The sequence below is a fragment of the Rhinopithecus roxellana genome, chromosome 1 (assembly GCF_007565055.1).
Source record: "Rhinopithecus roxellana isolate Shanxi Qingling chromosome 1, ASM756505v1, whole genome shotgun sequence".
NCBI lineage: Eukaryota > Metazoa > Chordata > Mammalia > Primates > Cercopithecidae > Rhinopithecus > Rhinopithecus roxellana.
In genome coordinates, this window is record NC_044549.1 from 49,897,346 (window position 1) to 49,911,014 (window position 13,669).

Genomic DNA, 13,669 nt, shown 5'->3' on the forward strand with positions numbered 1-13,669 from the left:
CCATTCCAGGCCTTCTGCTGTGTGATGGGCTTCTCCAAGCCAAGAGTTCCTATTCCCAAACAGCCTGAGCTGGAGCCCCAGGCCCCAGGAACAGCCATCTGGCCCTGACCCTGAGCTCCTAGACACTCCCGTGACCCTGCAGAGGGCAGGAGGCCAGGCCCCATCTTGCCCAGGGGCTGTAGCTGCTGACCATGATTCCCCACTGGAGAGCTTAGTCCCAGTTCAGAGGAAGCTCTGGACTCAGTTCGTGTCCACTGTGTGCTCTCAGCAGGCCACAGTGCAGCCCACTGCAAGGAGCCCTGTCTACAGCTGTGGCCGCAGATGCCACAGTGGGTCAGCTCACTCCCACCGAGGCTCCTGGGATCTGGTCCTGTCCTTGCCACACTTGGGACTGGGACTTCAGGGACTCCCCTGCGGGAAGGCAGTGCCCCTCAGTGACTGGCTACACATCCTAATGCCACTGTCACCTCAGAGCAGTTGGCCAAGGGAATAAGCTGAAGACATGGAGGTTTCCCTTTCTTATAAAAATCTTTAATAAAAATAGGTTTCTGCAGAACAGGTTATAAAACAGGAGTAGCAAACTCAAATTCCTGCCACCCAGGCAGGAGCGAGTGGAGCAGGTGGAGCGGGGCTCACAGAGAGGCCAGAGCAGCGCCCGACACAGAGGGACCTGGTCATTGACCTGTGGGGTGCATGTTCAGGTCTGACATATCATCTCCTTTTTTTTTTTTTTGGGACAGAGTCTTACTCTGTCACCAGGCTGGAGTGCAGTGGCACGATCTCAGCTCACTTCAACCTCTACCTCTCGCATTCAAGCGATTCTCCTGCCTCAGCCTCCCAAGTAGCTGGGACCACAGGCGCCTGCCACCACGCCCAGCATCAGAATAATTTTTTTGTATTTTTAGTAGAGATGGGGTTTCACCACGTTGGCGAGGGTGGTCTCGATCTTTTGACCTCATGATCCGCCTGCCTCAGCCTCCCAAAGTGCTGGGATTACAGGCGTGAGCCACCACACCTGGCCACATCATCTCATTTTTCAAGAGAAGATTTGTCTTTTAGAAAATCTGCTTTTTTTTTTTTGAGACAGAGTCTCACTCTCTCACCGGGGCTGGAGTATAGTAGCCGGCTCAGCTCACTTCAAGCTCTGCCTCCCGGGTTTACGCCATTCTCCTGCCTCAGCCTCCAGAGTAGCTGGGACTACAGGCGCCTGCCACCTCGCCCGGCTAGTTTTTTGTATTTTTTAGTAGAGACAGGGTTTCACCGTGTTAGCCAGGATGGTCTCGATCTCCTAACCTCATGATCCGCCCGTCTCGGCCTCCCAAAGTGCTGGGATTACAGGCTTGAGCCACCGCGCCCGGCCAAAAATTTGCATTTTTTAAAAATTATACTTTGGTCTGCAAAAAATTGCATTTTTAAATGTTTGCCACTAATTGATTCTTCTCTCCTCAAAATCACAGTGCAAGGCAAAATCAGATACAGGCAGCCAGTTCGCAACCTGTTGTATACACTCCACAATAAAAATAAATGGATCCACACAGTAGCAAAATATGTGTACAAAACCTACCAGGAAGACCAGGGACAGACCTCTACCGTCGAGTCAGCACGAGATAAGGAGAGGGAAGGAAGGCTGAGAATGGGGCTCAGCACTAGCCTGCCTGTCTGCAGCCCTGGGTCCTGAGGTACCACTGGGGGATGGAAGAACTTCAAGGACAGCCCCAGCTGGGTCCTAATACCCCAGGAGCCTTCTGGCTTCTTCACTTTGGGCCTGCAGAGTCTCGCTTGCATACTTCTGGAGGAGTTCCATTTTCTTTCTTCGCACCAGTGCCTCCTCAATCTGTGGAAATTAAGAGTGCAGGGCTCACTCCTCAGCAAAGCCCTCCAACCCTTGCCAGACCCAGTCAGGAGGAAGTCCCCGAGGAAGAAGTCCATGAAGAGACTGATTTAAATGCCCAGAATAGTCTCCAAGAGTCGTAAGTCCCTCCCATTGGAAACATTTGAACAACAGAATGGCCTAGGGCAGAGGGTCCTACCTTTTTTGGACCCCACACCCTGAGCACAATGACAGGTGTCATGTGGTCAGGACCCTGAGCTGCCCTGATGGGTAGGAAGGACAACGAAAACCCACTGCAGTGCTCTGTGTAGTCTGCTTTGGAGAAGCCCGTGGTGCCCAGGCAGCTCTTAGCTGTGGTCCTACCTCTTGCTGCGAGGGAACAGGGACGTGAGCAATGAACTTCTGCTGGCCGTCATCCCCTCCTTTCTCCTGGCTGCCTTCCTCATCCGACTACAAACAGAACAAGCGAAAGTCCATCAGTAGGCGTCCAGCTAGATAAATCCTGGCAACTCTATAAAACACACTATTTAAAAGAAAAAAAACTATTTAAAAGAAAAAACTGCAACTATTTAAAAGAAAAATATAAGAAAGTTCTATACTTACAGAAAGACACCTGAGCCACAAGATTAAGTTAAAAAAATCGGCCGGGCGCAGTGGCTCAAGCCTGTAATCCCAGCACTTTGGGAGGCCGAGACGGGCGGATCACGAGGTCAGGAGATCGAGACCATCCTGGCTAACACGGTGAAACCCCGTCTCTACTAAAAAATACAAAAAACTAGCCGGGCGAGGTGGCGGGCGCCTGTAGTCCCAGCTACTCGGGAGGCTGAGGCAGGAGAATGGCGTAAACCCGGGAGGCGGAGCTTGCAGTGAGCTGAGATCCAGCCACTGTACTCCAGCCTGGGCGACAGAGCGAGACTCCGTCTCAAAAAAAATAAAAATAAAAAAAAAAAAACCACAGAACACGGTGTACATTACGCTACCTTTTGTCTAAGGAGGAAATAAGAATAGAAACTACTGACAGCAGTGAGAACAAGGTAGGTAAGGAACAGGGAGAGAAAAGAGAATCTTCATGGAATATCTTTATATACTATTTCACTTTTGAACCTTGTGAATGTTATCACTATTTTTTTTTTTTTTTTGAGATGGAGTCTTGCTCTGTCGCCCAGGCTGGAGTACGGTGGCCAGGATCTCAGCTCACTGCAAGCTCTGCCTCCCGGGTTTACGCCATTCTCCTGCCTCAGCCTCCCGAGTAGCTGGGACTACAGGCGCCCGCCACCTCGCCCGGCTAGTTTTTTGTATTTTTTAGTAGAGACGGGGTTTCACCGTGTTAGCCAGGATGGTCTCGATCTCCTGACCTCGTGATCCGCCCGTCTCGGCCTCCCAAAGTGCTGGGATTACAGGCTTGAGCCACCGCGCCCGGCCTGTTATCACTATTTTTAAAAATTTAAATGTAAAATAATGTACCATGTATAGAAAAATAATCAACTCAGAGGTTGCCTATGAGTCAATACAAATTTCTAATAACAAAGAAAACAACATGGACTTGGAAAGAGAGAAAGGGTCTTGTGGCAAGTCGGAAGTCCACTGTTTGCTGGGCTCTGCCAGACACCGTGCACGACCCGTTCCCTGACTGGTTCCCAGTGGGGGTGGCTTGAAAAGCCTCTTGAGGAACCTCTCATCCATTGCTGGCACTTGGAGAAACTGGTTGTATCTAACACTAAACACACACCTACCCTGATCTGGTGGTTCCACTCCTCAACATGTACTCAAACACTGCACGGGAACAAGAAAATTCCCAGCAACCCTATCTGCCAAAACCCCAAGCTGGACACAACACAAATACCTACAAACATCAGACACAAAAGAGTACACATGACTCCACATATGTAAAGTTCAGACACAAGTAAAACATACGGGTCACGAAAGGTCAGGAGGGTGACCCCTGAGGCACCAGTGAGCTTCTGGCGTTGTGGTCCTGTTCTATTTCTTCACTGGTATTTGCTATGTGTGTGTGTTCAACCTATGAAAATCCAGTGACCTACACATTTAGCAGGTGTGTACTTTTCTGTATACGGAACAACACTCAGCAGTGAAAAGGAATGAACTATTGAACTCAACAACCAGAGGGATGGCAAGGGAATCATGCTGAGTGTCAAGGCCATCTCGAAAGGTGACCCACAGCATGATCCCATTTATAAAACATTATGAAATGACAAAATCAGAGATGGTTAGGGTTCAGCTACGTCAAGAGATGGTGAGGACAGGGAGGTGTGAACTGTGAAGGGGTGGCACCAGGGATCTTTGTGGTAAGGGGACAGTTCCCAGGCTGGAGTGCGGTGGTGTAATTACAGCTCACTGCAATCTCAACCCCCTGAGCTCAAGCAATTCTCACACCTCAGCCTCCTGAGGAGCTGGGACTATAGGCATCTCCAACCACACCCAGCTAATTGTTTTTATTTTTGGTAGAAACAGGGCCTCATTGTGTTGCCAAGACTGGTCTCGAACTCCTGAGTTCAAGCAATCCTCCCACCTCAGCCTCCCAAAGTATTAGGATTATAGGCGTGACTACCACCCCCGGCCAGTTCTGTATCTGGATTGTCATGATGGCCACATGGTTCTCCATACATGGAGACAAACGACACAGAACTTTACACGTTCATTATGCCAACGTCAACCTCCCAGTTTTACTACTGTGCTAGAACTACATGAGACAGAACCATTGGGGGAAATGGGTGAAGCATACACAAGATCTCTCTGCATTCTTTGCAACTTCCTGTATCTCTGTAATTATTTGAAAAGAAAAAAAAAAATTCTGCTGTGGGTTTCCACTGCTCTTCCCCACAACGCCAGCTCCCCATCAGCCTCCACTCACCACTCACACCCAGCACCCACTCTCTGCACTCTAGCACACTGGGCTGTCCTTTGTCTCTCATACTCATCACAGGATCTCTCAGCACATGATGTGCTCCTGCTGGGGCGTATCATCTCCTCCTCCCTTGGTTAAGTTCCCTGGATCGTCCTAATCTCAGCTGAGGGGTTAGCTTCCCAGCAGAGCGTCTGCAGTCTGTCCCTGCACCAAGGCTTTATTGAGGGACTGCTGCTCACTGTCTCTCTTACTGGACTGCCTCCCCCGGACTAAAAGCTACACACCAGGCCTCTGTACCACTATGCCCCTGCACCTGGAAAGGGGCTGGCTCACAGGAGCCATGAATTAAACACCTGCTGAGAGAGCAAATGAGTATTTGTACCTAGAGGAAATCCTCCTAAGGTATGCTGCCATCCTGCTTCAGACCCGCACTGAACTCCACTAGCCCAGCTAGACATGAGCAGGAACATCAGGCCTGTTACATCCTGTGTGACATTGACTAAGTCACTAAACCTGAGCCTGCTTCTTCACCAGTGGTGTCTCAGCAAGCTCCTTATGTGGAACCTGAGCCATGATCCATGTGTGGGTGATCCCCTCCCTTCTCTCAGTCCAGCAAATCAGATCCACTTGGATCTGTGCAGGCAGCAAGGACTCCAAACAGAGGGCCCTGCAGAAGAGCTCTGCATGGGAGGCAGATATTTCAAATGCTGACTTTTCCTTGTTTCAGAATATCTCCTTTAATGCAGTGAAGTTTTGGTAATGTTTCATAGAAAAAATAAAAGGTGTAGCACAGACAGATATGTCAAGATTACTTACATGGTGGCTATAATAAAAAGTAATAACTAAGATATATAATGAGTGCTTCCTATAGATCAGAAAATATGCAAAAGGTCTGAAAATATGCAAGGATTCCCCAACCATGACCCTCTGGGTTTGTTTCCATCTGTAAGAAGGGGTGTTAGGGCCAGATGCAATGGTTCACACCTGTCATCCCAGCACTTTGGGAGGCCAAGGCGGATGGATCACGAGGTCAGGAGTTCGAGACCAGCCTGGCCAATATGGTGAAACCCTGTCTCTATTAAATATATAAAAATTAGCCGGGCATGGTGGCACTCGCCTGTAGTCCCAGCTACTCGGGAGGCTGAGGCAGAAGAATTGCTTGAACCTAGAAGGCAGAGGTTGCAGTGAGCCAAGATCATGCCACTGCACTCCAGCCTGGGTGACAGTCGAGCAAGACTCCGTCTCAAAAAAAATAAAAAAGATGGGAGTGTTAGACTACGGAAGAGCGACTGGCACTGCCATGTGAACAGAAGTGATGAGGTCATGGGCTAAAGCTCATGGCTTCCTCTGTGTTTATCAATCTAATTCCAGGGCATGCAGGAGGGCCTGTCTCTAAGAAGGAAGGAAGGAAGCCCTTGTGTAAAGCATGGCCAGCAGGGCACTCTCATGGCTGCTGCCTCCTGAAACCCTCCTGTAATCTCACGAGTGTTTTCACAGCCATCCTGCAGGCGAGCAAGCTGGGCTGTGAACCCTGACTCTGTGTTTTGAAGCCAAGCTTCCTCCCTGCCATACTTCATGGCTTGGAGCAGATGGCAGTGAGTGCCAGAGGGGACCAAACCCAATACCTCCTCCTCGGTGACTGCATAGATGTTGATCTCTTCCTCTTCTTCCTCCTCCTCTTCCTTTTCTCCTCTTGCCAGCCGAGCCTCTCTCTCTGCTTTCCACTTTTCCACTAACTCGGCTCTGACTGAACACAAGAGAGGGTAGGTGCTATTTATTTCAGTCTCTAACTGAGCTTTCAACACTATGCAGGGAAAGGCCAACACTATGCAGGGGAAGTCTAGATATCCCCCCTAGAAAGGGACATCCTTCATTCTGCCCCCATGAGTGGAAATGGATGTGAGGCATGGTAGTCCTACAACAGCTCTGGCTTTCAGTCACTACAAAGCAGATTTTTAGGGAACATTCCCAAATCCTCCCTAGTTCCACAACCTGAGTGGCTTCCCAACATGTCCACATGAAAACAGAGAAGGCAGGGGCAGAGCATGCTAGAAATCAGCTCCAGCTCCAGACCACTTGCTTCCAAAGTCTTGGCTTGATGTGCCACACGGGCACTGGTATTAGCACAAATCCAGATGGTGATCTCCTAGCAGACAGGGACTGGTCAGACTTGGTTCTCATGGCTTCCCCAACCTGTTATCTCTGGCCCACACAGCCTTGACTGCCTCACAGAGATCAGGGAATTAACAGACCATCACACCTGAAGACCATTAGCAACAAAGAAAACTCCTTTCTGGCATAAAGCACTATTGAAAATCCTGTTTTCAAAGGAGACAACAGAAAACAGATGCCATCTATTCGAAAATAAAATGCCCAGAGACCTACGTTTCTTTTCATATTCCTGTTCCAAAGGCACAATAACACCATCATCTTCATCTAGGTAACCATAGTACTCAAAATCGATTGCCTTCATGAGCTCAGCACGTGTCTTTCTGGGAGGAGGAAGAGCTATAAGAAACAGAAACAGAGCTGAGTTTCCAAGTCACAATCACACTCCAGTGAAGCTGTCTCCTGATGCAACGCTACACAGCCACGTGGCACGTATGTTCATGAAAATACCACGTAGGTGCGGTGGCTCGCGCCTATAATCCCAGCACTTTGGGAGGCCGAGGCAGGCGGCTCACGAGGTCAGGAGTTCGAGACCAGCCTGACCAACATGGTGAAACCTCGTCTCTACTAAAAATACAAAAATTCGCCAGGCGTGGTGGTGCGCGCCTGTAATCCCAGCTACTCAGGCTGAGGCAGGAGAATCGCTTGAACCCGGGAGGCAGAGTTTGCAGTGAGCCGAGATCACACCACTGCACTCTAGCCTGGACAACAAAGCAAGACTCCATCACAAAAAAAGAAAATACCATGGATAGGCACTTTTCTATACTATTCATGGGATTATTTAAGTGGTTGAGCCCTTTTTAAATTCAGTACTGGGACCCATTAGTCCATTTAAAAGCAACCTACCTAATTAAAAAACAAAACCAAGCTCGGCGCGGTGGCTCACGCCTGTAATCCCAGCACTTTGGGAGGCCGAGGCGAGAGAATCATGAGGTCAGCAGTTCGAGACCAGCGTGGCCAACATGGTGAAACCCCATCTCTACTAAAAATACAAAAATCAGTCAGGCATGGTGGTGGGCCCCTTTAATCCCAGCTACTCCGGAGGCTGAGGCAGGAGAATCACTTGAACCCAGGAGGCGGAGGTTGCCGTCAGCCAAGACCGCGCCACTGCACTCCAGCCTGGGCAACAGAGCCGGACTCCGTCTCAAAAAAAAAAAAAAAAGAAAAAAAAGAAAAAAGAAATTCCAGGCTGGTTGCAGTGCAAACATAAGATAGCAAAAAGCTTCATGGACAGAAATATGCATCACATTATTATTTATGTAAGAGAGAAAACTTGGAAATAACCTAGGATTGTAAATTGCAGAATATGTATGGGATGGGATATCCTGCAGCCCCTGTAATGCTAATTCACAAAGTATTTTAATAACACAGGAACTGTCATAATGTTTAATGAAAAAGCATGACAAGAAACATAAGTAAATAAAAAAGACAAAAGAAACTATACCCGAAATGGGACAAGAATTAAGCCAGCATCAAATCTACGTTAAAAAAAAAAAAAAAAAGAAACTATAAACAAACAAAAAAGATAGATGAGAAAGCCCTAAAGAAGATATTTTCAGACTAGGACTATTATCCAGAATATTCAAGTAATTCTTTTTTTTTTTTTTTGAGATGGAATTTCACTCTTGTTGTCCAGGCTAGAGTGCAATGGCATGATCTCGGCTCACTACAACCTCTGCCTCCAGGTTCAAGTGATTCTCCTGCCTCAGCCTCCCGAGTAGCTGGGATTACAGGCACCCACCACCACACTCAGCTAATTTTTGTATTTTTAGGAGAGATGGGTTTCACTTGTTGGCCAGGCAAGTCTCAAACTCCTGACCTCAGATGATCTGCCCGCTTAGGCTTCCCAAAGTGCTAAGATTATAGGTGTGAGCCACTGTGCCCGGCCAAGTAATTATTGAAAATGAAAAAGAAAATGACAACCAACCAGATTAGTCAAAGAATAAAAGCTAGCCAGGCGCAGTGGCTCATGCCTGTAATCCCAGCATTTTGGGAGGCCGAGGCAGGTAGATCACCTGAGGTCAGGAGTTCAAGACCAGACTGGCCAACATGGCAAAACCCTGTCTCTATTAAAAATACAAAAATTAGGCCAGGCGCGGTGGCTCAAGCCTGTAATCCCAGCACTTTGGGAGGCCGAGACGGGCAGATCATGAGGTCAGGAGATCGAGACCATCCTGGCTAATACGGTGAAACCCCGTCTCTACTAAAAAATACAAAAAACTAGCCGGGCGACGAGGCGGGCGCCTGTAGTCCCAGCTACTCGGGAGGCTGAGACAGGAGAATGGCGTGAACCCGGGAGGCGGAGCTTGCAGTGAGCTGAGAGCTGGCCACTGCACTCCAGCCTGGGCGGCAGAGCAAGACTCCGTCTCAAAAAAAAAAAAAAAAAAAAAAAAAAAAAATACAAAAATTAGCCAGGCGTGTTGCCAGGCGCCTATAATCCCAAGCTACTGAGGAGGCTGAGGTAGGAGAAACACTTCAACCCAGGAGGCAGAGCTGGCAGTGAGTCGAGATCGCGCCACTGCACTCTAGCCAGGGCAACAGAGTGAGAGTCCATCTCAAAAAAAAAAAAAAAAAAGATAGAAAGAAAAAAAAAACTGGAAAGTAAAGGTCTGCAATGGAGGAATTGTTATGTCAGGTATGGTTAATCCATACCATGATACTCTTTAATCCTTCACATCCACTAACAGAGTTCTAAGTATATTTGTGGGAGGATACCAATGGCTATCACAACACAACAGTTATGAAAGAGCCACTGTCATTTGGCAGGCCTCTATCTATCACCCCACTGTTGGTAACAGCAACTGTGCCCACCCCTCTGCCACTCTTGGGCCACGTCATGTAAGTAGTGGTCATCATGCTGGCTGGAGCCAGGAGATAGTGCAGGTTGAAGCCTGGCTGGCTCAGAGTACTGCGTTCCTCCTGGCCACAGGGGCTGGTATATGGATGATGGCATTATAATCCAATCAAAACCAACTACACTCAGTCTGGGAATTTTGCTTGAGCTGCTTGGGAGAAAAATCTGTTGCTGAGAGAACAAGACCTAAGTCGATGACAGATGATTGCCACAAGTGGAAAGCCAGGCAGAGAAAGAAGTTTACACAGTGGAAGTCAAAACTGCAATACAAAGAAATGTGAGCTACATTCAGCCATGCCTGAAGGCAAACTATCCTGGGATTTCCTTGGGGTTAAGTCACCTGTCACTTATACTGATGAAATAAGCATGTAACTGCCTGGAAACGGGACTAAAAGAAGGCTGAGTGCAGGGGTTCATGCTTGTAATCCCAATGCTTTGGGAGCCCGAGGCAGGAGGCCTGCTCGAGGCAAGGAGTTCAAGAATTACTAGACAACATAGTGAGACCCCCCATCTCTACAGAAATTTTAAAAAATGTCAGGGGTGGTGATACATGCCTGTACTCCTAGCTACTCAAGAGGCAGAAGGATGCCTTGAGCCCTGGAGTTCAAGGCTGCAATAAGCTATGATTGCACCACTGTATTCCACAGCCTGGGTGACAGAACAAAGTCCTGTCTCTCTTTTTTTTTTTAAGACGGAGTCTTGCTCTGTCGCCCAGGCTGGAGTGCAGTGGTGCAATCTCGGCTCACTGCAACCTCTGCCTCCGGGGTTCAAGCAATTCTCCTGCCTCAGCCTCCCAAGTAGCTGGGATTATAGGCATGCGCCACCATGCCTGGCTAATTTTGTATTTTCTTCTTCTTTTTTTTTTTTTTAAAAGACAGAGGTGGTGTGATCTCAGCTCACCGCAAGCTCCACCTCCTGGGTTCACGCCACTCTCCTGCCTCAGCCTCCCGAATAGCTGGGATTACAGGCGCCCGCCACCATGACCAGCTAATTTTTCGTATTTTTTTTAGCAGAGACAGGGTTTCACTGTGTTAGCCGGGATGATCTTGATCTCCTCACCTTGTGATCCGCCTACTTTGGCCTCCCAAAGTGCTGGGATTACAGGCGTAGCCACCATGCCCGGCCTGATTTTGTACTTTCAGTAGAGATGTGGTTTCACCATGTTGGTCAGGCTGGTCTTGAACTCCTGACCTCATGTGATCCACCCTCCTCGGCCTCCCAAAGTGCTGGGATTACTGGTGTGAGCCACTGCACCTGGCCTAAAAAAAAATTTTTTTCTTAAGGCCGGAAAGGAACATACCAAACGATAATAATGATTATCAGTTACCTCTAGGAGGGGCACTGGGATGAGGGTAGAGGTAAGAGGACTTTAACTCTATCTGTACTATTTGAACTATAACCGGTAAAATTGACTTAAGTATTTTCTTTCTAAAACAAAAATCTTTTAAAGAGATGACAAAAAAGGAAAAATAAATTAAAAAATCCAAAAATCTATGACCGGAATAAGCAAAAATACATGTAGAAAAAATGTAAATGCAAAAAACCTAACATATAGAGCATAATCACAATGTAGGAGCCGCCCCAGTATAAGCCTTTAGAAACTGGAAGGAACAGCCAGGTGAAGTGGCTCACTCCTGTAATCCCAGCGCATTGGGAGCCCAAGACAGAGGCCGAGGTGGGCAGATCACAACATCAAGAGTTCAAGACCAGCTGGGAGCAGTAGGTTCACGCCTATAATCCCAGCACTTTGGGAGGCCGAGGCAGGTGGATCACGAGGTCAGGAGATCGAGACCATCTTGGCTAACATGGTGAAAGCCCGTCTCTACTAAAAAATACAAAAGTTTTGCCAGGTGTGGTGGCGGGCACCTGTAGTCCCAGCTACTCGGGAGGCTGACGCAGGAGAATGGCGTGAACCTGGGAAGCGGAGCTTGCAGCAGTGATGTGAGATCGCGTCACTGCACTCCAACTTGGACAACAGAGCAAGACTCCATCTCAAAAAAAAAAAAAAAGCTCGAGACCACCCTGGCCAACATAGTGAAATCACGTCTCTACTAAAAATACAAATTAGTACCAGGCACGGTGGCTCACACCTGTAATCCCAGCACTTTGGGAGGCCAAGGCGAGCAGAACACGAGGTCAGGAGATCGAGACCATCCTGGCTAACACAGTGAAACCCCATCTCTACTAAAAATACAAAAAAAAAAAAAAAAAAAAAAAGAAGAAGAAAAAAAATTAGCTGGGCATGGTGTCAGATGCCTGTAGTCGGGAGGCTGAGGCAAGAGAATGGCGTGAACCTGGGAGGCAGAGCTTGCAGTGAACCGAGATTGGGCCACAAACCCGGGAGGCTGAGGTTGCGGTGAGCCAAGATCGCACCACTACACTCCAGTCTGTGCAACAGAGCAAGACTCCGTCTCACCAAAAAAATAAACAAATAAAAATAAATAAATAAATAGAAAGAAAGAAACTGGAGGGAACAATGTCCTAATGTATTAACAATCATCACATATGAGGTGTGAAAATGTGAGTGGTCTTTTTCCGATTTTCTGTATTTTATAATTTACTTTTTTTGTTTAAAATGGAGTCTTCCTCTGCTGCCCAGGCTGGAGTGCAGTGGCACAATCTCGGCTCACTGCAACCTCTGCCTCCCAGGTTCAAGCGATTCTCCTGCCTCAGCCTCCTGAGTAGCTGGGATTACATAGGTGCCTGCCACTATGCCCAGCTAATATTTTTTTTGTATTTTTAGTAGAGACAGGGTTTCACTATGTTGGCCAGGCTGGTGTGGAACTCCTGACCTCGTGATTCTCCCGCCTTGGCCTCCCAAAGTGCTGGGATTAGAAGCATGAGCCACTGCACCTGGCTATAACTTCTGTGTAATAAAAAATATATTGCTTCATAATTAATGGCACAATATTTAAACTCTGAATTATTTTTAAGTGACGATAGCGACCTATACAAAACCAGTTTTGGAATAATGAATTTTAAAATAAGCAGGGTTTAATAAAAGTAGAACTATATATTTTTTTAAAAAAAATAGAAAAACAGCCAGGCGCGGTGGCTCAAGCCTGTAATCCCAGCACTTTGGGAGGCCGAGGCGGGCGGATCACGAGGTCAGGAGATCGAGACCATCCTGGCTAACACAGGTGAAACCCCGTCTCTACTAAAAATACAAAAAATTAGCCGGGCGTGGTGGTGCGTGCCTGTAGTCCCAGCTACTCGGAGGCTGAGGCAGGAGAATGGCACGAACCCAGGAGGCGGAGCTTGCAGTGAGCCGAGATGGTGCCACCGCACTCCAGCCTGGGTGAGACTCCGTCTCAAAAAAAAAAATAAATAAATAGAAAAACCAACTAAAAGGAGACATAACAAAACGCTAATAATGGTGAGAATACTGGCATCATTCTTCTCTGCCTCTCATACTTTTTCCTATGAAGTGCTGACTACCTTTCTAAAACACAAAATTTAAACAGACTAAAACTCCAGACTAACAGTTTCAAAACCTCCAGAATATATTCTGGAGGTTTGGCTGAAAGGAGGAGAGGTGGAGGTGCCCTACTGGATTCACACAAAGCAGCTCCACTTTTCTCCTTTTTTTTTTTTTTTTTGAGATGGACTTTCACTCTTGTCGTCCAGGTTGTAGTGCAATTTTGTGATCTCGGCTCACCGCAACCTCCACCCCTCAGATTCAAGCATTTCTCCTGCCTGAGCCTCCTGAGCAGCTGGGATTACAGGCATGCACCACCATGTCCAGCTAATTCTATAAGTTTAGTAGAGACGGGGTTTTACCATGTTGGCCAGGCTGGTCTCAAACTCCTTACCTCAGGTGATCTGCCCACCTCGGCCTCCCAAAGTGCTGGGATTACAAGCATGAGCCACAGTGCCCGGTCTTACTTTTCTCCATTTTTACATGTTAGAGTTTGGCCCAAGATTTTATTTGTTCATTGGTTATCATTTT

General features: G+C 47.7%; 1 protein-coding gene across 1 annotated transcript in view; it reads right to left on the bottom strand.

Moving 5' to 3' along the window:
• Positions 1–509: 509 nt before the first annotated feature.
• The window catches only part of ISY1 (ISY1 splicing factor homolog), a 35,688-nt gene continuing 22,528 nt past the window's right edge, over positions 510–13,669 (bottom strand). Inside the window, exons 8-11 of the mRNA XM_010354704.2 lie at positions 7,083–7,205; positions 6,323–6,444; positions 2,195–2,281; positions 510–1,834 (exon numbers count right to left, since the gene is read on the bottom strand). Of these exons, the coding sequence (XP_010353006.1) occupies positions 1,727–1,834; positions 2,195–2,281; positions 6,323–6,444; positions 7,083–7,205 (440 nt within the window). The 3' untranslated portion in view covers positions 510–1,726. The remainder of the gene's footprint in view (positions 1,835–2,194; positions 2,282–6,322; positions 6,445–7,082; positions 7,206–13,669) is intronic.